Below are 26,287 nucleotides of genomic sequence, written 5' to 3' on the forward strand. Positions count from 1 at the left end.
TCATAGGTGAAATTGTTGAGAAATCTTATGAAACTAGAATTCATCAATGCTATTGACAAGTTTCTTTCGTTAAATCCCGCTTCATGTTTTGATCACCCGTCAAGGGTCAGAGAATGCACAATTATATTTCATGGGAACTAGATCAATGCAATCGAATGACATCGATAGATTCAATCGATGATAATCGATGCTGTCACACTAAAGTGACTAAAATAGATCTTGATGGATGCTGATGAAGTGAGGGTTTTCCCCTGCACATCTGACAGCGCCACTCGAGGGTCATCACTGCCGCGTCGCGACGCCAAGCAGTGTAGTCAAATTTACGTGATCATTCTCTTTAAACACGTGGAAAATCCGTTTTTGAAGGATCGAGAAGACATCGCAGGCGTCGAGTTGTCAAGGCGCCTCCGGTCGAGTCGGGCCCGGACTCGACGCGACATGCAGTCGTGTGGCCTAACACGGTTGCCATCCTAGAAAACCAACACTAGAAAGGAAAAGTGATTTGATTTTAGCAAACACTAGGGGGTCCGCCCCGTCCGCCCCCTGGCCGCTACGCGTCCGAACCTCCGGAGGTTTGCGTCACTGCCAGCCTGATAAGAATTATCAAAAAAATTAATTCAAGTAACATAAGTTTATGTTTTAAATGCATTTCTTCAGTCATCATTGTCCCTTTTGGAGTTGGAGCCGTGTCTAGACTCCTCAGTTAACGGAGAAAAAACATTACAAACTAAAAGTAAACTTAAGAGTAACGCGAAATAAACCTACTGAGAGGCCTTTCCGAATGATTCTCTTGACATTTGAATTAAATGAGGAGCGTAAAACAATAGAAAAATATTCGAAGTTGAGTTCGGACCAAACATTTTTAACTCCGCAGTGGCCCGGGTTGCATACGCTCAATTTTACGGGCGAAATCTGAGATCTACCCACGTCTTTGTCTCTGTTTATCTGTCCAAGGATTGGTCCCTGAGGTTTGCGTCACTGCCAGCCTGATGAGAATAATCGAAAAAAATCAATTCAAGTAACATAATTTTAGGTTTTAAATGCATTTCTTCAGTCATCATTGCCCCTTTTGAAGTTTGAATTATTATTTGAGAATATGCCGTGTATATAGGCCCCTCAGTTAACAGAGAAAAAACATTACAAACCAAATAACGCGAAATAAACCTACTGAGAGGCCTTTCCGAATGATTCTCTTGACATTTGAATTAAGCGAAGAGCGTAAAACAATAGAAATATATGCGAAGTTGGGTTCGGACCCAACATGCAAATATTTTAACTCCGCAGTGAGCCGGGTTGCATACGCTCAATTTTACAGGCGAAATCTGAGATCTACCCACGTCTTCGTCTCCGTTCATCTGTCCAGGATCGATGGAATTTTGGAGTATCCTTGGGGCCTAAAGTAAATCCCGAAAATTTTAGGTTTAAGCACCGATGCTTTGTCGAAGCGCCGAACGAATCCGAGATCTTCACTCGACAGATTAGCGACAAAAATACGCTTTTGGTACGTTTGCTCTGTTAAATGCTGTCCATGTCTAAGGCCTTGTCTTCACGGGACGTTCCATGGGATTTTTCTCAAGTTCAAATCGCAGGAACGAAACTTTTGGGCTTTTTTCCTGTTAAACAAAACAACAAAATTTCTTCCTCTCTCTGAGTCGCTCCCAGGACTTCACAATGATTCTATTTTGTACTGTAATTAGTATTAACAAACTCAATATTTTTCCCAACTTCGTAGGTGAGATTTTTCCCTGGGACAAATCCTATGAAACGTCCCATGGAGACGTGGCCTAATCTCCCGTGCTAACGCCGTAAATCCATCAATATTTTTTCTCGTTTTTTGGAACTAAACACTTTATAAAATAAAAAAACTGTTTTACCCATGCAACTCAAATTTTCAGCCAAAGTTCTTCATAGTATTTGCAAAAGAATTCTGCAAAAACATTGTCCCAAGGTATACACAAGTTTTTCTGCTGTGATACATTGTTTCCAAAAAGTTTAAAATGGCGTTTACGGCGTTTTTGCGTTGCACGACAGTAATAAGGCACGATAAAGTAATCGAGTGATGTAAACAGGCAACTATATAACTCAACCCCAGTTCCCTCATCCGAAAAGTTCGCCGGGGAAATTAAGGGCGGTTCTTCTAGAACATGCCATCTTCGCTAACCTCGCCGTCCGCTCCCCCGACTCGGAAATCGTAAACAAAACAACGGCGGGAACGCCCTCTCCTTACTATTACTACTAGAATTACGGGGACGGTGCTCTATGGGCGATATTGACAGTCGAAGGCGCCCGCTCGTAAAGATCGGCTTAACGATCGTGCGACCATTCGAGAAGAAACTGGAATTAATTTGCAGCCGCCTCAACCTCGGACACTCTCAACTCTGAACTTGGACGCTTGCTTGCGACTCCGAAATAGGAGAGAGGAGACGCTCCGATTAATTGAACGGCTACCCGCACTAATTCCCCAACGATGGAGGTTGAGAAAAAAAGCCCGGGCCTCGGGGCACGTCCTGTTCCCCAGGGGGAGGGGGTCAAAGACTTCAATTTCGATGCGTTAATGAGGCGTTGGATGAAGAAAGGGCATTTCTTGATTGCAGTGTCTCAAAATTTTTACCACTAATTGGACCGCGTCAAGCAGAAAGGAACTAAGCCACATCAGCCATTGCCAAACACTGGAGAAAAAAACACATTGTATCTAGAGTCCAGACTCTTAAAAACATCGACAAGAAAAAATACTCTTGATTCAATCAGATTTAAATTTAAGCTTATCAGCTAATTCAGCTATCAAGAGCAAGGCCTCTTAAAGTGAGCGGATTTCCTTTTGATTTAAGCTTAAATCTGATTGAATCAAGAGTCCCTTTTCTTGTCAATGTTTTCAAGAGTCTGGACTCTAGATCTAATGTGTTTTTTTTTTCTAGTGAATTTAAATGGGCAGTTTAATTTTTTACACGAAAACGGTTGTGCGGATTTTTGTGCAAATTTCTATGACTTTTTTTTGGCATAGTGCGAAGCAAATTCCTTAAAATTTGCAGAGGAATCGGCACACACACGGAGAAATAAACTTCGTGCATGGGACCCGAAGTTGAGGTCATATGAATCTCTGAAGTTTTCTGATCACGCATCCAAAAACTTGAGGTCGAGCTTCCGAAGTTCAGGTTAGACATCGAGGAATTTCGGTATGTACTAGAGTACTTCAGATGTGTGACCCGAACCCTTCCGTATACATGGAAGCACTTCAGATGTCTGACCCGAACTTCGGCAATTGGACCTCAAGTTTTTAGATACATGATCCGAAAACTTCAGAGATCCATATTACCTCAACTTCGGGTCCCAAGTTTTCTTCTCCGTGCACGTTCTCTTGTAAAAAATGAAATTGCCCCGTTAAACTTGGCAATAGCTGATGTGGCTTGGTTCCTTTCTGCTAAACGCGATTCAATTTATATTTTAGAGAGGAAACTATTCAGTGGATTTTTTGGATTTCAGCATAAGCAAATTATGAAGAAAATTCAGTAAACGGTTCAACGAGATCCATACAATTTACTTTAATTACAGTGGATGAAACGGTACCGGAGATTCATGAGACACGACTGCAACCAAGAAATCCCCTTTCTGCACCCAGCGCTTCAAACGGACGGATTCAATAGAATAGACCAGTCCACGTAGTTCTCTATCCCACCGTAAGTTATCAAGGAAGAGAACCAAGAAGAATACCTTTTGACCATAAAGAATCTGGCTTCTTTCTTTGACCAGTTTTCAAGTGTCAATCCGCGCCTGCGCCGAAATCTGCCGCCGTGACTCATGGACCAAGGATTTTGCGCAAGGAAGAGGGCATTATTTGGCTAATCTCATTGTTTATTGCTGGGTTTCTAGATATTTCTCTTTACGAAACGCGGAGCACAATGGTCTATTTTTTAGTTTGAGCATGGATGAGCGCAAGAGTCAGGGACTCGATGCAATTCTTCCGCGTCACCTGGATGAATACCACTTCCGGGCCCTCATCGCCTCTCGCGCTATTCGGCGCAGTGCGACGTCTTAGTTTGCCAATTTTACGGAAAATAACTAGATTTTTTACGTGATAGCGAATGGATCATACTGGATCTGTTCATTATGTCTGCTTTCCAAGAGGGGTCGTCTCGAGGAACTGAAATTTTACCGGCGAAGAAGCTCAGCCTCAAATCAAATTGATTGCTCCTTCAATTTTAAAACTATGCAATTGGAGCAACGCGCGGTTCAAAATTATGGTGTCTCAGCACCAACCAAGCCTCGAGCGTTATACATTCTGGCAAGGGAGGGTCGCAGAGTGTCTAAAGGTGTTTCAAGTCCGCCTTCCAAAATGAAACTCTCAATTTAAGAATAAGTAAGTATGATAAAATATATTGCTACTACTACTACTTACTTCGTACTTATTATTTAAAAATAATGGGGCCTTAAAGTCAAATTGGGGTCTAGTAGAACCACGCGTAGTAAAGTCTGATAGAGGTGGTCTGGTAGAGGAGGCTGAGTAAACTTTGCTCTCTTTCCTCATCCTCATCAAACCAATTTTTCTTAAAACGACCATACTGAGTTCGATCAGTCAAACGCTCAGAGCACACCATTAAGAATCTCCGTATTTATGTTTACCATGGGGTTTCTAATTTTGTATTCTTTTTTAGGAAAGAACCAAAAAAAGTTTCTTGTTAGACCGAATCGCCCTTGTAGCACTTTTTCAACCCAAAGATGTGGTCAATGTAACCCAAAGAAAAACTAACCAATATTTATCAACCGCGAGTTTATATTACCTTGTGTTCTATTTCCTATATTATCACAAAATGTCGGTTACTTTTTCCTACCGTGTAGATTCGACTTATTCTCGGGGCTGATAAACACAATTTATACAAAATAATGCTAATTAAAATTTGATTAAATCAAGATTCGGCAACACTGCATCGGCAAGAGGCCCGGAACCAATCGGTGGATAGCTGCCCCGCATTGGCCAACCCGAAGGCGCGAGTTTCACGCGGGCATCCGTTCCGCCGATTCGAAATTCGCCCGCCCGCACGTCCACAGGGAGGAGGGGGGTGGGCAAGAGACGGGGGGGCGCCCTCTCTTGGTGACTCGAGGAAGTGATTAGGGATTCCGGTCGGAAAGTTGATGAGGAATCATGAGAGTGAAATGACTCCGCGTGCGAAAATGACGCAGCGGCGCGATTTGAACCAGAAACCCCGGGCGGGGAGGGAGGGGGAGGGGTATTTCCATTGCTAAACACTTGAATAGTGGGTCATTTGCGCTGGCTGTAGAATAGTGTTTTGGTCCTTGCCAGTGATAGATTGGCAAAAAATCAGCCGATCGATCAGTCCATTTTTTGCTTCGATATTGCTCGGACAAGAAAAAACTTCCGGTCGTAAAGGAATTAGATGACCGATTTTGGTACACTACTATGAGTAGAGTCCCTTTATGAAGAAAGTTGAGACAACGCTGCTTATGGATGTCACAAACGGGAACAAAGATTACACAAATCGGATGTTTTTCGTAATCTTTGATCAACCCATTCCCGAATTCCTATCCCCGTTCCCTCTCTCATTCCATTTGCCCCTTGCCGTGCCCCCTTCCCCCATTTCCCAGTTTATAATCTTTGCAATTGATGAAAATGTAATTTTCATTCCCGTTTGTGACAATTTGAAGGCCTAAAATAAGGGAACCAATCAGAAATGGATTCGCATTGTCTTTACTCTCATAAACAGACTCTAACAATGAGCATCGTAATCAACAGCAGACTCTATGGACATAGTAGCTTACACCAGAATCCTGGTTGCATGCACCATTCTGGTTGTGAATTCTGTCAGGAGTCTGTCAATATTCACCCCATAGTATCATCGTGTCATGAAGCAAGAGGACGTATCGTAGAATTTATCATAATTTTTTTAGTGCATCAAAGTTTTCGTTCATGCAGCGGCGATTTTTGAAACTTGGCAACAATGTTTTCCTGCATTTAAATGTAAATAATACAATTAATTCTTGGTGAGGCAGCTTGTGTCACCTTAAATCGATATTTTAAATGGATTTAAATGAAGAAAAACCATTGTTGCCAACCACAAAATCGCTACTGGGTTCAGGTAACCGAAGAGATCGAGCCTACTACTTTGGTGTGCCATAAGAACCTACTGCTAAACGTTACTAATTACGGATGCTAGGATTTAGTTAGTTTTTGGACTACCGCTCTCTTTTTGTGCCGCAGTATCTTGATTTATTTTGCGAGGAAAGCTCCGTATTTTTGAGGGATGCCTGTCATTCTTAATATGTTGGAGCGCCTTCAATTTCGTATGATACTGTGCAATACCTCTGGTGTGAAATAGTTGCTTCAAGCGGCGCGGCGCGCGGCGGGCGGGCAGCCAGTGCTGAACGCCCATTGGCGCCTACAAACCTAACAGGGATACTTCACGCATTGCGCAATGCGTGAAGTATTCCTGTTAGGTTTGTAGGCGCCAGTGCGTCGCCGCTCCGTTTTGTGTTAGGCTCTAATATTTAATCTCGTGGAGTCAGCGTTTTTCAACTCATGACTTTGAAATGTTTGCACACTCTGTATGGATTATTCTCATTTTAATTGATGGAAAAAAAATATGTAGTAAAGGAAAATATAATGTGCGTTTTGTAAATATTAAGGTGATTCCGTACAAACTTAAGGGTTTACAAAACACAAGAATTTCTACACAATTTCTAATAGCCTTTTATAGCCGATGGCGAAAAAGCAACAGCCAGGCGATAAAGTGAAAAGCCCGGCGATAGAACTATGGCCCGGTTGTATAATTTTTTATCGCTTCGTATAGCCCGGCCGTATGATTTCTCCGCATTCTACAGCCAGCTATATGATTTTCTGTAGCCTTCTTTAGCCGGCTATAAGAATTCCTATGGTATTTTGAAACGCAGCTCTTATCGCCAATTTTTACCAGGGCCTCAATTTTGGTCAAAACTGCACTTATGCGCCTTGTCCTCCAAGCACCCTATATGAAGTTGGTCAGAATTGTGTTTTTCCTCACTATTTTCATTCCCCTCTTTACTTACCTCTCCCTCCGTTAGCAAGCTGCAGTCAACGAACAACCAATCGTATGATTTGATTCAGACTGCATGCAAATTGACCTCTATGCGGGTAACGTAGCAACCGCTCGGTGAAGTGTATATCAATGGGAATCTTTCATGGCAACCTTCCATTAGATCGAACTTTTACTTGCGTTGACCTCAATGTTACAGGTTGATCCCACAACTAAGCTTACGAAACACCTTTAAATTTTATCGCATAAAAGCTCTTAGACTAGTTTGTCGTAAAATGCCACTTCCGCTCATATTGATTATACTGAGTTAGTGCTTACAATCATACATCTGATTGTGAGCCGTAATCCTGATGAAGGAAATCGAATCTGTGAAACTCGATCAGTAACAACTCTGAAAACATGAAGAAAAATTATCAAAAGATTAGTATAAGTATCAATTTTTTTTTTTTACGTATTGAACTATAATGTAAGACTTTTTCGACTCTGGAAAATTTCTATATTTGATTTTGATCAAATAATCAACCCGGAATTTTCTCGAGCAATTTTCTCTCAAATTTGACGGAAAATTCAAAACTATATGGGAGTGAGAAAATTTCAGAATTTAGAGTTTGCTTGAGGAAACTTTATTCCCAGTATTTTTCAAAAATTTTTCTCGCACAGAAAATTGCAGACAGATCTTTACAGCGAGAAAATTTTCCGCCTTGGGATGTCATCGGGCAGAACGCGGCAATTAACACTCATTTTAGCAGATTACATCATTCCGTCATAAAATTTAGAAACGTGGTTTACGTGCGTAGTTTATCGAGTATTTTCCACTTATGAATTAAAGTCGTCAATTCCAGAAACCTGCAAATTCTCAGTTTTAGAAACCACGGTTTGACTACCTCATAAACTGACGTCACTTTTGAAACAGTATCTATATTTAATTAGGATTGATCTGATCCCAAAAGTGACGTCACGTTTAAAATAGTGCTCGTAGCCTGGAAACCAGGGTCTCCCACCGCGGCGTTGCCACGTGGTTAGTTTGAAGATGGGCCTCCTACACTTTATGGTGCGTAATATGCGTCGTGTTGGCAGCGGCGGCCATAGGGGACAATAATAGAAAACTGCCATCGCCCGAAAGGGGTTATCGTGTCACGGCGATGTGTCTTGTCCACCTCTCGGCTGGTCGCTGTTGCCTCGCTCGGTGCCTGCAATCTGGAGAATCTGCCTCGTAAAAATTGAAATATTATTGAAGGAATTTTAAAATATTTTTAAAGAGCTTTGTAATTTTTTTTACTAATTTTTTTCTCGAAATATTTTGAGCGACTACACTGAGAAAAAAATTCGACTGTATGACTTGTAAGTACGATGCTCTACCAGGGTGTCTACAAGTCCGGAATTTCCGGAAAGCCCGGAAATAACACTGATTTTTTTAAGGGTGGTCCGGGAGTACTGAAAAAGTGCGGAAATTCTGCAAGAAGGTCCGGAATTTTTGTTATTCTTGTCGCAATTTGAGCGAGAAATTCAAATTGTTGATATTTTTCGAATTCCGTCAAATGGAGGTACTGAAAAAGTACTGAATTTTTTTGTTGAGGAGGTCCTGAATTTTTGGGAATGTACTGAAAAAGTACTGTAAAAGTACTGTAAAAGTACTGATTTTTGGCGAGCCTGTTTTAGTAGACACCCTGTCTACATCGGCCGTACTATCCGGTTCAAGTAAACGTTTTCTCGGTCCTAGAAACTGTATCCTCGGTTCGTGCAATCGAACTTTTCAATAATCTTGGTTTAAAACCATCCAATGATGAATGAGGTTGATTCATGAAGGGTTTAAGCCTTGCTATTCACACGAAGAAAGGACAATGTGCCATTTGGAGCACGCTTGAAACTAGGACAGCTGTGTCAAAAGTATTGTTCAACGTTCCTCCAAAAGAAGTCACTCTGACGATCTCTTTTTGAGCGGCGAATGACAACCTAGAGTGCCTTCATTTTGTCTACACGCAACACGGGTATCTCCGGAGCAGGTTTAGTTGTATCCAGGCTTCATCGTCAACTAACCTAACGGTGGCGTTGAGCCGCAATACTCAATTTCAGTTCAAGAATGAAGCCTGCCCAACTTTTCTATAGTTTTAATAGTACGCTTGGCTCTAACCTGTCGTTCAAATATCAAATGACTTCTATGCAAACATTCCATGTGTTGTTACACAAATTTCATAGTTTATCAATCTCAACACCAATATGCAGGCCCGCCACAAGGGGGGGGGGGATACTGGGTCCTTGGTACCGGGGCCCGGGCCCGGGAGGGGCCCGTGACGCAGGTGACAAACCACTACGAATTCATGTGTAACCCTTGTCTCGTAGGGAAAAGTGAAAAAATTACCCTAAAAATTCCGCAAAAGGTGAAGAAAGTTTCAAAAACACGCTAGGGCACTATAAATTTTTTCTTACTTTTTTAGAGATTTTCAAGATTTTGAGTATATGTAGAATGATATTTTTAGTAACTGTGTTTCATTTTCCTCCGTTGTCGGATGCTAAGAGGCTCCTTTCTGGGCATCCTCGACTTCAATGGCTTAACTCCCTTGCCATAGACGTACGAAAGGGGAGTCCAGGGCGGCCCGGCTCCCCATAGAATTGAAAATTATCATCTGCCCCCTCAAAAAAAAATTTATAGATGCTTTGAATGCAACAATTCGAAAGTTTTTGGTGCTGAAAGTAAACAAAAAGGCGTGATTATTCTGCAGAAATTGATGGAAAATCTCCATCATAAGAGCTTCATAATGCGTCCAAATAGATTTAAAATTTCAAAAATTTCCCGGGGGAGGCCCCCCGGACCCCCCCCCCCCCCCCATGTGCTAGGGGCCCGGACCAGAAAATTGGTACCGGGGCCCGAGATGGGATGTGGCGGGCCTGCCAATATGTCACCCATTCAGACCGATTTTTTTCGAAAGATATGTCGCTCCGCCTCTCCAAGTGAATCTATCCATTGTTTTCAACAATGAAAGAGATAAAACTTTAATGCTATTAGTTCTGGGACTTAATTGTTATCTTTTTGCTTATTTTCCAGATGCTCCAAATGAAGGAGTTTACATGGTCTGCGGTGTCCTCATCGCTATGATTCTAGTTGCCCTAATCATCGTTCTTTTAGCCGTTACAATAAGGTAAGACATCTTTACGCAGATACTTCTTTACAAAGGGAAACTATTGTAAGTTTCACTTTACCTCTGCTTGATTTTGGATTCAGGTCCTTTCACTAGTGAGGTTGATTAAGTCCGTGATAGCATTCACAATTTTTTGGTATATTTCAACCAGTGATATGCTAAATGGACTTCATTTTGCAGTAAGGAGCGACTATTTCTAATACTCATCTATAAAAGCATCTACCTACGTCAGGAAACTAATGTGAACTAAACACACTTTGCTTCTATGATATTGGCCAAAAATAGTAGTTTCATGTCGCAAAAGGAAGTCCAAATGTTAGCAGAGCACGGATTACTTTCCTAAATGTGTACCTGAGTTCAAAATTAGGTAGACTTACTATGAAACTCACCTTAATTTGCCACTAAAATTTTCAAAATTCTTCATTTTCTATGTTCTCTTTTCCGATCCCTCCCAATAATACGGAACGAGAATCATTCTGTCAGATGTGACAATTTTTCAGAAAGTTTAATTTTTTAAAGTAAAAGTTCCAACGCAGTGATAGGTCCTTGGTAGGGCAAAAGGGACGGCCACCCCTTCTCACCACCAACAAAGTGAAATAGATGGATGCAAAAGAGGGGGAAAACATTGAAAACATGCCGAGAAGAAAACTCTTTTTCGAGTCCATAAGGCATGATCCCTCCGTATACTTCATTCTGCGAGGAATGAAACTTTCAGATTGAAACAATCCACGGGTGAAAACCTAATTATAGTAAACCACTACTTTAGCTTTTCTTCCACTTGTATCAATCTTGTCGGCCCACCTCTGCAATCTTCATTTTCAATTTTTATGAATATTCTATTCACTATTGAACTGATACGAAATCAGGAGATGGCATTATGAGAACCATGCTTTTACATGCACGCTGTCCCAATAGCAGAGACCAGCAACTCACAAACTCATCACCCAAGAAATGAATGATGTGAGACTAATGATTTTGTACATTTTAACATTGAATCAAATCGAAAACGATAATTGAAAATCAATTTGTCTCGCAGCAAGTATCTAGTATGTATAACCTTATGCATAATTTCCCTGGCTCAGGGCCAAGTTCGTGTGACGAAATGTCTGTAAGTCTCAACGTCTCAAGAGCGCAGGTGCCGAATGTCTCCAAAATCATCCATTTGACATTGATTCACTCGGAACTTTGGATTTGTTTTGACAGCAGCGTCCTAAAGTCGTTCCTTTTTGTTGGGAAACTGTTAATTCTATCCATAATATGGCTCGCTTGCTCAATTTGGAGGTCGTTACATGCTAGACGCGCGTTGAGGAATTAAGTAATCGTCTCTGAAACCGTCTAAATTAGTCGTCTCGAAAAGGGAGCGACACTATTTTTACATGAGTCCCGAGTTGCTTTAAAATACACGCAAAATAGGGCTCATCTGATCTGAGACATGCTCTCTTTTTGATATGACTAATTTATCAATCTCGTCGAGCAAGATTTGAAATATTTTCAAGGACATTATGCTTTTAAAAATTTCAAAATTTAACCCGAAGAAAGACATATTCCTTTGTGTCTCCCTTTATCCCTTTTAAGTCTTTTCTTGGAATGTCTCCAGTGTTATTTAAGTACACATCTTTACTGAGATGAACAGATACGCATCTTCTAATGCGCGTTAAAATTTGGTGCCATGCTTTGCCTCCACCGATCCCCATTGCATTTTCTTCTGTTTAAAGTGCTAATGAATGTACAAAATTTATTTTCGAATTTCCTCTAATTGCTATGTAGAACGAAAACTTGTTTTAGGCGTGTAGAAAAAAGACAATTAAAATTGTTTGGATCACTAATTCCAGATAGTCATTCGTCTGGAACATCTTAATACTTACGTTGTTCTTGAATTGAAATTCGCAAACTTAAGTATTATCATTTTTTATTGCATATTTAGCACATCGGTAGTCAAATTGCAGATCCATGCTTCTCCACTGTAGTATTTCAAAATGTTCGCTCCTGTTATATTTTTTCGAAGAAGAACAAGCCAACTCCACTGCTTACAGTTTAGGCGATATATTCTGCTAACAGAGAGGAAAAATCGAAGCAGATTTCAAGAAACGCTCACTAGTTTTCAAAAGAAAATATAAAGTATGACAGGTAGTCTGTAACTTTGCTGAAGGAGTCACGTGGTTTCGCACTTTAGCCACCGATATACATCAATCTCCGTGTGCGACGTCGCTGACTTCCTGTCATATTTTATTTGTTCTTTGAAACATTAGTCAACGTTATTTCTTAAAAACTTCCTTAATTTGTCCTCTGTGTTAGCAGAGTATATTCTGTATACATTTCAGGCCATGAAGTTGGCTTTCTTTTCCTCGATAAAGTAAAAAAGGAGTGGAAATAATTTTGAAACATCGCACTGGATGTACATGGATTTCGACTTCGGCCGTCGATTTAAACCTAAGTTCGATCGAGTCAAAACACTGAAAAAATGGAATCTTAAAGCCGCCAAGAAGTATATTTTCTTGGATCAAGAATTTTGCTGCTTAATATAAACTACTTTTTTGTTTAACCCGAGCATTTATTATCGTATCAAGAAATAATTAGCTTAAATCAAGTTAAAACAAATTCTTGGCGGCAAATTCAAGAATCCTCATGCTTGAGCCAAGCACATTTTTTTCAGTGAAGAGTTTGCTCCCTTCACATGGGGATTTTCGTCATTTTAGTGCGGGAAAACCAGGGAAAACCACAAGTTTTCCTCGAAGTTCTCCCCGTATCTCTAAGGAAGTGGGAGTGAGGTCTCCCCAGTATTAGACAACCATGAATCACAGCCATCGATATTTTCTCATTTGCAGGTAAGGCGAAGAATCGATTATTTAGGTCTCGTTTCGAGAACTCTGATAATCGATCAATTTCCATAGGTTCAATTGGCAAATCAATCGATCCATCGCACAGCACGCTACGCCGCCGTTCCCCAGCGTCCACGCTGAAATCAATAAAGCACTTCTTAACACGCGAAGGTTCGATAACTCAGCTCTCCTCGCGCGTTTTAGTGCAACAACCCACCGGGATATTAATACGTGGAGGCCCAAAACTGGGAGTCTCGAAGGGTCATTGCTACAGGGGCATCGCCCGGTGGCTTCGAGGTCCTTGTCGCCGCTCCTCTGACGAAGGGACGTATCTCGATTTTCACATGAGCCACAGAAAGCATTGATTTATATATAAAACAGGGCTCACGTGGAAATCGAGATACGTCTTTACGTCAGAGGGACGACGTCTTGTTACAAATCGGGATTGGACAGACTTCGAGGCGTCCTGTTCGTCTGCCGCACTGAGTCAAAACAACCTATCTCCTCGAGGCTGCTATACGACAGATACGCGGTTTCTTCAATGGTGTTGGTTTCAGCCCGGTGTGATTCAGATTCGAGACTCTTTTCCTTGAGTACGTCTTTTTCCTCCTCCGCCCGTCACGGAAAAACGTTGCATGAAGGCGTTGGACGTTGCCAAATTGTCTTCGTTAAAATGCGAATTTTCCGGAAAACTTGTGAATACATTTCCTTCGATTTTTCACAGAATTTTACTTTCGATTTGATCCGTAGCCCCTGATAATTCGCAAGCAAACTACTCATAATTTTTTTGAAAAATTAAATATCTTGCAAGGTGAATTTTGGTAACGTTAGAATGTTCATACGTGGTAAAGGCAGTTTATATGTTAAGCCGCGTGACCGTTCTATCATACCACGGAAAAAAGCAGTTACTCCATTTGGACTTGAGCCATGGTTAGCGTATAATGTTCCACGCTTCGAGGCTCACGCTGGGATTCAGTTACACTGCTGTCTTCGGTGACACGGCAGAATTTTCGCGACAGAATCCCACGCGATGGCGCGGGGAAAATTTATAGCTCGGAGCAGCTTTTCCCTTTCAGCGGGAAAACTCCGCAGTATTTTCCGATTTCCAAGAAACCCCGCCACACTTTATCAGCTCTATCAATTAGCTCGTTTGCCTCTTCGATCTCCTGAGAGAGAGGAGGGGGTAGACCTGGAGTATGGGTGTACCTCCAACGTCCAACTTTTCCAACACGCAGAAGGGGTTTTTGCACTTCGCAGTAGATCGAAGAGAAACAGATTTGACGGGGATTTTAAGCTCTTTCAAGGTTTGGGGATTTATTTGAAGGATCCGTTCCGCTTAACCTACGCAGAATTTTGCGAGAAACACGGTGAGATATTCTGCCGTGCTAAGGAAGAACGCCGTATGAACATTCGAGAGTTGCCAAATTTCCCTCGATAAAGTGTTCATTTTGAAGGAAATTTATGAATATTTTTCCGTGAAATTTTTAGGACTTTTCGGTAGAATTGCGAGAAAAATTATCTGAAAAATTTGCGGAAAAACATTTATAGCTGTAATTCGTATTATATCAAAGAAAATTTGGCAACGACTGAAGGTTCATACGGCGTTCTTCCTTAGCACGGCAGTATTGTTCGAGTTACAAGCTCAACTTCAGAAAAGTTTGCACCAAGTTAACGATGTTTGCACTGCTTCTAACATGTTACTCATAAGATTAGTAAGTCCAAAAAGAAGTTTTGATGGATGAGAAGGCTGATAGGGAGGTCATTCGTCCCCACCTATACTGTTCTACCGGAAAATTGTATCGAATAAATCTTCCGTTGTCTTTAAAATTCTTCGAAAACACCATCATTAATCGTTTAAGTAGTAAAGAATCAACGAATTTCTCCTTTGGCTATTCAGAGAACTAATGAACCTAATGAATTTTCATTCTTTCTGTTCTGGTACTTCAGAACACATATCTCGCTGTCGGTGTTTAAAAATTTCCGATTTCACTTTATTTTTATTTTTAAGTAGAACAAATAAAAATCATCTCTCGAGGTTTTCATAGAGTTTTCTTCGCATAGAGAAGAAAAACCACGGAGGTTTTCAAGAATTGACGGTAAGTAGTTTTCCCTTTAAAAAATAAAGCGTGACAGGAAGTATGCAACACCGCAAACCAAGATACGTGGTCTGGTAGTTTCATCTTCGATATTAGGAAAACATTATAATAATCCGTGTTGGCGAGCACATCTTTCGATTTCTTCCCGTGCAAAAATGGTGCTTCACAAATGAGGGGCTTGAAGGACAAGGCGCATAAGTGCAGTTTTTGCCGTTTCTAGAAATACGTGTTTGAAGTTTCGAAATTGCATGGATCCATATGGCGGAAAGAAAGTTCAAACTGACTGTTTGATGCTTAAAAATTGGAATTTGGGAACGAATTTTTCACAGAATATGCATTAAGACTAGTTCTACTTGAAAAAAATCAATATCTCAATTTTTTCAAAAACTGCACTTATGCGCCTTGCCCTTCAAGCCCCTCAAATGTGTTGGATTGCCCCGTCCTTTTTCGCCAAGTTTCAAGTCATTTTTGCCATCCATGTATGTACCGAGGGTTTGCCACTTTCCGTTAGTCATGGTAAATAATGATCATTCACAGGCTCATTGTCAGTAATAATCTTAACTGCGCAACATTGTCCTCAACTTAATTTTATTCTTCGGAAGAAGTGTATTGCAAGGCTACATGCGAATACGTTTTGTGCACAAGCAAGATTTTTCAGGTATTTTTATAGCCGAATCTGGATGGTTTTAAGCGTTTCGTTCGCTGAATGTGCTTTAATCGAGCACTTTTTTTTCCTTATCATACCTAACAGCACCATAATGGCATTGCATGACGTGAATTTGATTTTTTTCAATTTTTTTACGGTCCGAAACGTATATGTTTAACAGAAAGGCCTTGAATTATAGCACGGATATCAAGTTCATTTTTGTATAGAAAAGAGGGGGGGAATTTTATGACGGCCTCACTTTTTTTCGGGGACTCATACACTTTGTGAGGGAAAAGTCACTTCTGATATCCTCGGGAGAGGAGCTTTTACTAAATCAACTAGAATCCTCTTTGAAATAACTGAATATCTATAGCCACTATCCGTTTCTATGAAAGTCGCGTGGGCACAAAAAATGGTCAATTTATTGAAAGCAATCGGCTCCAATCAGTTCTTCCATTTCTTGCCCACCAGAGTTGAGTCGTATTCGAACTCGACGACTTAATGATCATCATGTCCTTCTCGTACAGGGAGTGGATAATTTAGATAATTTTATGATACAAATATTTCAACTCTGGTTTGAGCAGTGAAGTATCGTTTGAGATTGAAGGCGTTTTCGACTGTTGACAACAGTTTCGACGTAACTCACAACAACGCGTGCCTTGTATACGGATCGTGTAAACCCGCTTTCCCTCTGTCATTTCTTTGAAGACGAGTCAGGAGCCACTAGAACTGGGAAAAGAAAAGAAAAGACAAAGGCGCATCCATAAAATTGCACCATTCAACAGAAATTTACATGCTAACCAATGGATCATCTGATGTTTGATGCATTCAGGCTGATGTGACCTTTCCCCAGTTCTAAGAATACATTCGACAGAAAAAGAACTTCTGCAAAATGCTGTCTCTCAAATGGACGAATTTCTGTCAAACGGAACTATGTGCATTATAACGTAAGTCCTGTTATGCATGTATCCTTATGGGTCTCAGGGCTCATGTCTTAATGCACATAGTTACGTTTGATAGAAATACGTCCAAATGAGCTAAAAAAAAGTACTTCATCCATCGCAAAATTTATTCCACATTAATTTGCTCTTCACATTCGTCGTCCGGGTCTTTTGTTCGCACACCAAGTGCAATTTCTCAACTTGCCATCGATTGTAGGCATAATTCGATGCAACGGCTGCTCGGCGCTCGTTGCCTTATCGGCGAGAATTCGCCTTCTTTCCGTTGTTCTTATCGAGAGAGCAGGCGCGTTCTACGAAAAACGGCACCTCCTCGTTTGAACATAAATCGCTCCCGTTTTCCGGAACGAGGCGGTTCGGAATCGCGCCTGCCAAATCGTCGCTCCTCTGACGTAAGGGCGTAACTCAATTTCCACGTGAGCCCTGTTTTACAAATAAATCCATGCTTTCTGGGGCTCATGCAGAAATCGAGTACGTCAAAAGAGCGACGAAATGGGCCCGAGTGATGTATCGCCCCGCGAATTTTCATCCTCTCCGGACGTGTTTTCCTTTACACTCGATGAAGCGACCGTCGGGGACGGTGTCCCACTCGTCAGTCTCGGATTTTCGCCGCATGGTCGCCGGGCCCCCCCGAAAATGACCTATTTCCGGTTTAATTTTGAAGAATAAATGACGGATTTCGCGAGGAATGGCAACGCTGAGCCGGAGCGTTTCCCGTCAATTCATTAAGGTTTTAATTTCGGGCGTTTAAAATGCTCGCGTCGATGTCAAATCGAAGGAAAGAAAACTGAAGCTATCGTTAAACTGGTGGAATATGGGAGTATCAAATAAATGTCTTTATCCCGCGATTTTTGGTGGTAAAAAGTAAGAGGTGCCTCCTGATTGTGATCAGCAACACTCGAGAGTTGGATCGATGACCCATTTTGGTGAGCTCTTTTTGTTGGGCTCATTTTGATTGGGGGGGGACCAAGCTATTAAAGTTAGAATCGAGGATCAACAGCGTTCCTCGCCGAAGGATGATCGACGAGCTTTCAAGAGAGAGAGAGGGGAAGAGAGGGATATGGAGAGAGGGGGAGAGAGAGGAGGAGAGAGGGGGAGAGAGAGAGGGAGAGAGAGGGAAAGAGAGGGAAAGAGAGGGAAAGAGAGGGAAAGAGAGGGAAAGAGAGATCGAGAAAGTTTCCTTTTTGCAGTTCTCTACATGGTGAGAAAACTTCGTGCGTGGGACCCGAAGTTGAGGTCACATGGATCTCTGAAGTTTCCGGATCACGTATCTAAAAACTTAAGGTCCAGCTGCCGAAGTTCGGGTCAGACATCGAGGCACTTTGGTATGTACCGGAGTACTTCAGATGTGTGACCCGAAGCCTTCGGTATATATCAAAGTACTTGAGATGTCTGACCCGAGCTTCGGCAGCTGGACCTGATGTTTTTAGATAAGTGATCCGAAAACTTCAGAGATCCATATGACCTCAACTTCGGGTCCCACGCACGAAGTTTTTTTCTCCGCGTATTCTTTGCGGGCAAAGAATTGCCCGCAAAGAATAAAGATTTGTTAATCACCAAGAATTTCCATATTTCAACCTGACATTAAGAAAAATCTACAAAATTTAAGAGGTCTACTACTAAATAACTTAAAATTACAAGAATCTTTAATGCAAATCGTAGCTGAAAAGCCTTTATAACTGAAAATGCGACGGATAGTTTTTTCTGAACGTAATTGCCATTATTTTTAAAGCCGCCTGGTTGAGTCCTCATTTCCTGTTAATTCCTGCTCATTCCTTCATTCATCGGCTTGAGTGATTTTCTAATCCTCTTAGTCATCCTCTGCAATTGAGATGTGACACATACGGCACGATTACCTATAATAGATGCATGTAACATTGTAACACCTTCCGCGTCAGACATGCAGAATGTTTGTGCGTCGCATACGTCACATGTATATGTAACTAACAACGAAGAATATGTTTGCGCTCCCACATTTTACGTCAATATGACGACAATTTTCTCTTTGCGGGTGCAAGCGAGAATTCATCTTTATTGCCCTATATTTCGTCGCCCGGCTGACATAAGGGCGTATCTACCCAGTAAGATGAGCCTGAAGAAGCTTTCAATGGAGATGTTGCATGTGTGAGAAATTTGCGATTTGACTGTTGATTCTTATGTAAAAGTTCGCGAAAAACACGACGGTGCCACTGGTTTTCTCTGAAGTCAACTCCCAAGCTCAAAAAACGCTTTCAAGTTGAGGCCGAAATGGAGGGGATATCCCACGCCATCCTGAGAGTCCACCTCTACATCAAGACAAACTCTCGATGCAAAGATAGGGAGCAAATGCATTGACAGGGTTGCCGTGATTTCAGTTTAAGAGTCCTCAAATAAGGTGGCAGCCCTGTCAATGCATTTCCTCCCTATCTTTGTCCTAATTTGGGCTTTACACTTTATCGCCATTGGCTATAAAAGGCTCTAAGAAGTTGTGTAGAAATTCGTGTGCTTTGAAAAGCATTACGTTTGATACGGAATTACCTTGATATTTACAAAACACACATTATATTTTCCTTTAAACATATTTTTTTTCATCAATTAAAATGATAATTATCCATACAGAGTGTGCAAACATTTCAAAATCATGACTTGAAAAACGCTGACTCCGCGAGATTAAGTATTAGAGCCTACCACAAAGCGGAGCGGCGACGCACTGGCGCCTACAAACCTAACAGGGATACTTCACGCATTGCGCAACGCGTGAAGTATCCCTGTTAGGTTTGTAGGCGCCAATGCGTGTTTCCCGCTGGTTGCCCGCCTGCCACGGCGCTTGAAGCAACTGTTTCACACCAGAGGTATTGCACAGTATCATACGAAACTGAAGGCGCTCTAATATACTAGTAATGGCAGGCATCGATCAAAAGTACGGAGTTTTCCTCGCAAAATAAATCAAGATACTACGGCCCAAAAAGAGAGCGGTAGTCCAAAAACTAACAAAGTCCTAGTATCCGTATTTAGTAACGTTTAGCATAAACTTTATCGTCTGGCTGTTGCTTAATCGCCATCGGCTATAAAAGGCTATAAGAAATTGTACAGCCGACTACAGAAGCTATTGGAAATCTTACAGCCGGCTTAAGGTCTATAGTATTTTGAGTCATTTTGCATTACATTAATTTATGGCGTCCGCCATTTTTGGGTCCTAAGGGCTCCATTCAGCCTAAGATGGCTGAGCCAATCAGAGGTGGTAACACCAGTGGCCATACTCTCTCAATATAAGTACTCTACTCTCACTCATCCAAAATTCAGGTCGACTCCAACGCAGAAGTCTCAGTTTTCTGCGACGTGCTTGTGAATAGCCGGAGAATTAACACGCGAAATCGATACACTGCGAAGCTAATGAGCACTTACGCTGAGTGCTAATTATAATTATTGGCGATGCGGCGTTTTATGTGCCTGCGGGGACCAGCTGCGCATTTTCGGTAACAAAAGCGTGCGATTCGATAAATCGATACATCCACCTAGTTCTATCCAGTCAGTGGTGAAGTATCGAACTCGATGCGACTTATCGAGGTATCGCAGTTTTACCGGATGCCACGGGACATTGTGCGGGTCAACGGCCGGCCGAGAGGCTCCGAAATTTCGAAGCGCTCCGGCCCAGAGAAGAATAGACTGTTCAATGTCAAGTCCACGAAAAATTCATTACCCTTGTATCCGCGGACAATGGCGTCTGAATTTGAGAGCCGAATTTCGAAACGGGAAGGGCAGTCGGAGGGGAGGGGGGTGTTAGAGTTTCGTTTTGGCGCGACGCTCGGGGAGTTTACGCTTGAGAACCCTTCCTGGCAAAGAAGCAGGGCGCTATAATTGAACGTGTGCCGTTTTGATAGCTATCTTGTCGCATCTTAATGTTCCGTTTTTTTCCGAGTTAGCTACCCAATCGAGTTTTAGCTAATTTGTGTATTTTATTATGTTTACTATTTCTCGTGGTGTATGTTAGTGAGTCAACGTTGATTTCCGTTCTGAATAAAGTAAACGGAAATCGAGTAAACTGATTCAAGAAGAAAAAATAATAAATGGTAAACATCCAACTCCTCCAAATTGGATCATATTTTGCAATAAGGAGCCGCTATTTCTGGATCATCCACGAGAATCACCTATCTGCTATAAGGGAAATTTATTGTGCGTCTGTTTAAGACAGAAATAGAGGTTTAATTGCAAAATGAAGTCAAATTTACGTTGATAGATCTTTGCGAAGTAAAAGGGCATAATGGACCTTGCCCCGAAAAAAAAAAGTAGAGCAAGAATTTAGCAACTTGCCTCTGGTAGTACCTTTAGTAACCTTTTAGTAACTTTTAGTACTTTTAGTAACCTTTAACTTACCAGACATTCAACCCCGGGATGATTTTGGCGCCGTATGCAACTATTCGTGTTCCAAAGATATGCGTGTTGCATGTTAAAAAATTGAAGGCATTCCGCCTTAGAGACGCATGGGAGTTTTCAGTTGTTGCAGTTAAGTAATTGCCTATGTAGGGAAAGTACGTCAAGTAAATCGAAAGCACTGACGTCATTAGTACATTTTACTTGATTTTAGAAATTAAGAGAACAACAGGTAAACACAAAAGTAAACACGTCGACGCTAGTTCCTAGCTTATTTACCACCATCGGGACTTGATGGCGTCAAATATTGCGGCGTTAGCGACTGCGACTTACTCCATGAATGCACGGGAAGGCGTCATGAAAAAGGGGGGGGGGGCCCACGATCCCTCAATTTTCCGAAACATCAAGGAGGAAGAAATCCGATCGGATGCTATTTCAATTCTGCTCGTGCCTCACTTTCAACAACACTGCCGCGCTAAGGAAGAACGCCGTATGAGCACTCGACTGTTGCCAAATTTCCTCCTAGAGAATATTTATTTTTGAAGAAAATTATGAATATTTTTCCGTGAAAGTTTTAGACGATTTAGATAAATTTATGAATGAAATGCTCAGAAAAATTAGAAGAAAAATATTCAGAAATTATCGATGAAATTCGTGATTTACCGAAGTAACTTTGGCAACATCTGAAGGCCCATACGGTGTTTTCCCTCAAGACGGCAGAACTGCGTCAACGTCAACGGTGGCGTGAAAGTCTTGACGCGATCGCGGATCAGAAAACTTGGACGCGGATGAATCAGTGGGGTTCGCGGAAATGCTACGGAAAAGAAGGTAATTCAGTTTTTCCGTTCGCGTTTACAGTGACGTCCGTTCGTTTACGAGGGTTTCGCACTCAGTCCTCGAGCTCGGGCATGTCAACATGAGTCAACTCTTCATTTTTCAACGCGCGTCCCGAAAAAATCGCACAAACAGCTTTTGACTCATGCAAAGCACAGATGTGTTTATGATAAAGCTCTCTTGTCATAGATGATAAAAACTTATCTGCTTACCCTGAAATATCCAGGACCTCCTGAACACCCCATTTAACTTGAGATTTAAATATTTTTGAGACCATCGATGAATTCAGTACTAAACGTCGTGGTAGGGAGCCATCTTTTATGAGTTTGGGTCCATGAAAATTGCCAAAACTTTAATAGAAAACATGACTTTTTAAGAAAAAAAATGTAGGTCTCAGTGTTGACTGGGGGCATTTTCGGAATAAGAACTAAAGAAGACTTTTTCTGGCCAACGCAATAATACACTCCTGCAGTCTAAATATTTAACCTGGAGACACGCTATATGGTTTAGATCGTGATTTAGGGAGGTTTTATAGGAGGCTTTTATCATAATGTCATGCGGAAGACGATTCTTACTATAATTATTATCCTCTTTAATTTTAATGCAAACCATGATGGTGCCTTAGGGAAAAGAGCTGTTGAGTAGACGAAGAAGAATAAGTCTCCGCGTTTGTGTCTCCATCTGAAAACAGGAGGAAAAAATGCAAATTAAATAGGTTTTTCGGTTCGCAGACAACAGCGCAGAGGTCGGGGGTCATTGGTGGATTTGCATGTGTCTGAAATTGTGTAAATTTCATCTTTAAAATAATACTGCTAGTAAAACTGAGTACGAGGATATCCTTGGTTTCTAAATCGGACAATTATCAGAGAAAATATGACAAAAAAAACCTAAAGTGCTAAAATACATGTGTCTAAATGGAAAACGCCGCCAGACGACGTCACAAAGCGGCAAATTCTCCCACTTTAAAACCAATTTTTCTGCAGTTTCCCACGTCAGAAAAAAAATATGAAAAATACTGCGAACTCAGCTCATTAGGCATACACTCTCAGACGAAGCAATACAATTTTTGTGTGCAAATTCTCCACTGGCAACATTTTTCCCCCTCCATTTAAACCTATGTAAATGAATCGATTCTCGGAGGGGCCAGTAGAATCGATTATTCAACACAGGTTTAAATGGAGGTAAAACAATGTTGCCAGCTTGCTGGCTTCGTCTCTGGACGCGGTGCAGCGCGAGGTGGGGGCTCTTTGGGCCCTGGGCCAATGTTTTGACAACTGGCCAAAAAATCGGAGAAGTCGGGTCACCGATGACGTCTCCAGTAATCCCCAGTCTCCGGGTCCCAGACACGGTTGCCATATTGAACCAAAAATCAGCTTTTTCCCGATGCATCCATCGTAACGCAAAGCATTTTATTATACAACCTGACAATCTTGGTTCGAGACATTATCCTGGCTGCCAAATTGGGCGTCTGTTTAAGCCTGGACCCCAGGAACCACGCCGGAAATCTGAGCCCAATCGTGATGACCCGACTATCCCGCTTTCGGGCTATTTCTGATTCTCAGACAGCCATTAGCTCGAGCCGTTTCCATTTCGCTGAAAAAAGCTGCTTCCACGTATTAAATTTTCGATCATATTCTTGCCGTAAACCCGTATCAACCTTTATTAACTTTTCCGGGAATACGATAAAATTTTACAGGATACGAGGAAAACTGCTCAAAGTCGCCACGTCGCGGGTTCAAATAAGAATTAGAATGAAAGAAGAATGTTCAATAAGAATCAAAATGATCAAATAAGAATATTCAATAGCATCAGATGAAGCAATAAGAAATTTGCATGCAAATTCTCCTTTGATGTTGTTCACGAACTTATAGGTACTGTACAATAAACTTATTTGAGTTGCCAAGGTAGTAAGATAAAGTAGGTGGTGCTAGGTCCACTTTACGTTGCAGGGAAAGTAAAGACATAAAGTTCTAAAATTGTCAATTTTAGTCAAAAACCTTTGAGCTCTAATGAGTATTATTTGCACATTTTGGACGTTTTGGCCTTGATTTCCCGACAATATAGTGTATAGACCCAGCACTATCTTACCATACCTCGCCACATACATTTTGGGCCACATTTTTGGTGTTTTTATCTTGCCTTATTGGCGTTGTTCTCTACTTTATGAAGAAACACAAATTAGTTAGAGAATAACTCCAAAGTTAGAGTACGACTTCAATTAGTTTGCTGCACGGTGAAAATAAGTTTAAGTACAACGTCAACTGTAGGGTTACCTGAGTCAAAATAATTGCAACCCTGTTTTTCAATACACACTGCCCGGTCCACTTGTTCTCAGTGTGGTACAAAAAAATGAATATTTGGGAGTTATAGAGCTGAGAATGGAGAGACATGAACAGAAATAAACCGCAAATTCAGTCAACGTAATGACGTATGACATTTAAGTTTCCGAGAGTATGCAAGAACTCAATTTCTGAGGATTGAGCAAGAGTCATATCGACACCTCGAAAACGAGCGCAAAGGGCATAAACGAATGCTAACCAGTTCTACCGCGCTAAGGCAAAACGCCGTATGAACATTCGAGAGTTGCCAAATTTCCCTCAGTAAAATGCCCATTTTTAAGGAAAGTTATGAATATGTTTCTTTGAAATTTTAAGGAAAATTAGATGCAATTGCGAACAAAATTACCCGAAAAATTGGAGGCAAATACTCATAAGTTTACCAGGAAATTCGTGTTTTATCTAAGGAAATTTGGCAACGCCTGAAGGGTCGTACGTCGTTTTTCATTAGCACGTCGGAGTTGGTGATTCGTGTGCCGAGCACGGACCCGATTCCCGCGAAATATGGCTCAAGATCAAAACAATCGGACAGATTGATTTACGCCGACCGCGGTGGACACGCGGCCGGTGAAAGTGACACGGGCGATTAATCCCCGTCTTTTAAATCCACTATCGATATTCCCATTTGAAGCTGTGTTAAAGAATCGATTATCAAGGCGTTCGTTGCGAACACCCTTGTTTATCGATCCTTTTCCATAGGTTTAAACGGCAGATCAATCGATACATCCCAAAGCACGCGACGCCACTGGTTGACATTCGGGAAAGAGGAAGGCGGTTTTTAGGCGTAGGTCAATCCGTGACGTCGCACTCGATAAATCCGTCACTACGTGCGTTGACAGAAGGACGTAAGTACCTTTTGCGATAAGACTTGGTGCTCGTATCGATTCATGCTGTCGGGGCACACGCGTTTTAGTTACGGCCTCACGACGAAATGTTAGTAGGTGAGTCGAAAAAGATTGGCGAGGCACGTGAGCCATGAACTGATTTCGACGTGTTGCACACTTTGGTAGTATTTTGCAATAAGGAATTACTATTTCTTTTCAAATTGTGAAAGCACGTTTCTGCATACGGAAACTAATAGTAATTACGTTGTTTTTAAAATGAGCCACAAATAGTAGTTCCCGAATGCAAACAGATTGGAGAGGCGCGTGAGCCACGAACTGATTTCGGCGTGTATCACATTTGGGTTGCATTTTGTGATAAGTAACTACTAGTTTCTGGCTAAACCGTAAAAACATTTATCTGCATACTGAAACTAATGGTAATTACGTTTTTTTCTAAAGTGAGCCAGAAGTAGGAGTTATCGATTGCAAAATGCAACCCTTTAGAACAATGCCCATACGGTGGCAAGTCAATTGAAAGCTGTCCTCTGTTCATCAAATGTATGTAGAGTAGTAGATTTTCGAAAAATGGTAACTTTTTAGCACCGTCTTACAACCATGCCCTTTACCGACCGAAAGGACTTACCCCTCTCAAGCAATTTCGAAAGGGTGAGGCCATGCACGGTTATGAACCTTCCTCATTCGCGGGATTTGGATAATGTCAAGGGGGTTTTCGCCCTTAATTTCAGCGCCACATCATACGTCGAGTCGTAAACATTTTACGATGCACACAAAGAAAAGTTCGGATGTGCGCGCGTAAATTAACTAATAAAGTTTGAAAGCCGCGTTAATGTGAGCAGGTGTGTATGTATTTAGTGATTCTCAGTAGGTTTGAGGAACTGAGATTCACGAGGAAACCCTCATTTTATTAGAGAAGGAGTCTGCTTTATAACTAAAGGTATAGAGACCGGCACGCCGAATAAGTTCGTCATCTTGATTCTTGAGGTTGTGGGAAGTTTGAATGAATGCATCGGAAAACGTTAGAATCTTGATTGAGTGTCCTCATAGTCATTTTCGTTGCTCAAATCGTGTACCATTGTAAACTTATAATAATAGTTAAATTGGATCTCATTTAGCAAAAAGGAATCAGCGCGATTATAGTGTTGTAAAAATGTTGCTTCTTCATAATTATCTAAAAACTCTCCCAGAATAGCTGTCTTGGCTTTCCACCAAAAAATTGTTAATTTTAAAGGGGGAAAAGGGGCAA

The 26,287-nt window shown here is 41.4% G+C and overlaps 1 protein-coding gene across 5 annotated transcripts in view; it reads left to right on the plus strand.

Annotated features, from left to right (window-relative positions):
* Positions 1-26,287, plus strand: part of LOC109034861 (uncharacterized) — a 391,518-nt gene that overhangs the window by 267,877 nt on the left and 97,354 nt on the right. For all 5 annotated transcript variants that reach the window (XM_072300241.1, XM_072300243.1, XM_072300242.1 and 2 more), the window contains one exon: positions 10,066-10,159. In XM_072300241.1, the coding sequence (XP_072156342.1) occupies positions 10,066-10,159 (94 nt within the window). The remainder of the gene's footprint in view (positions 1-10,065; positions 10,160-26,287) is intronic.

Source organism: Bemisia tabaci, chromosome 5 (assembly GCF_918797505.1).
Source record: "Bemisia tabaci chromosome 5, PGI_BMITA_v3".
In the NCBI taxonomy this organism is placed as follows: Eukaryota; Metazoa; Arthropoda; class Insecta; order Hemiptera; family Aleyrodidae; genus Bemisia; species Bemisia tabaci.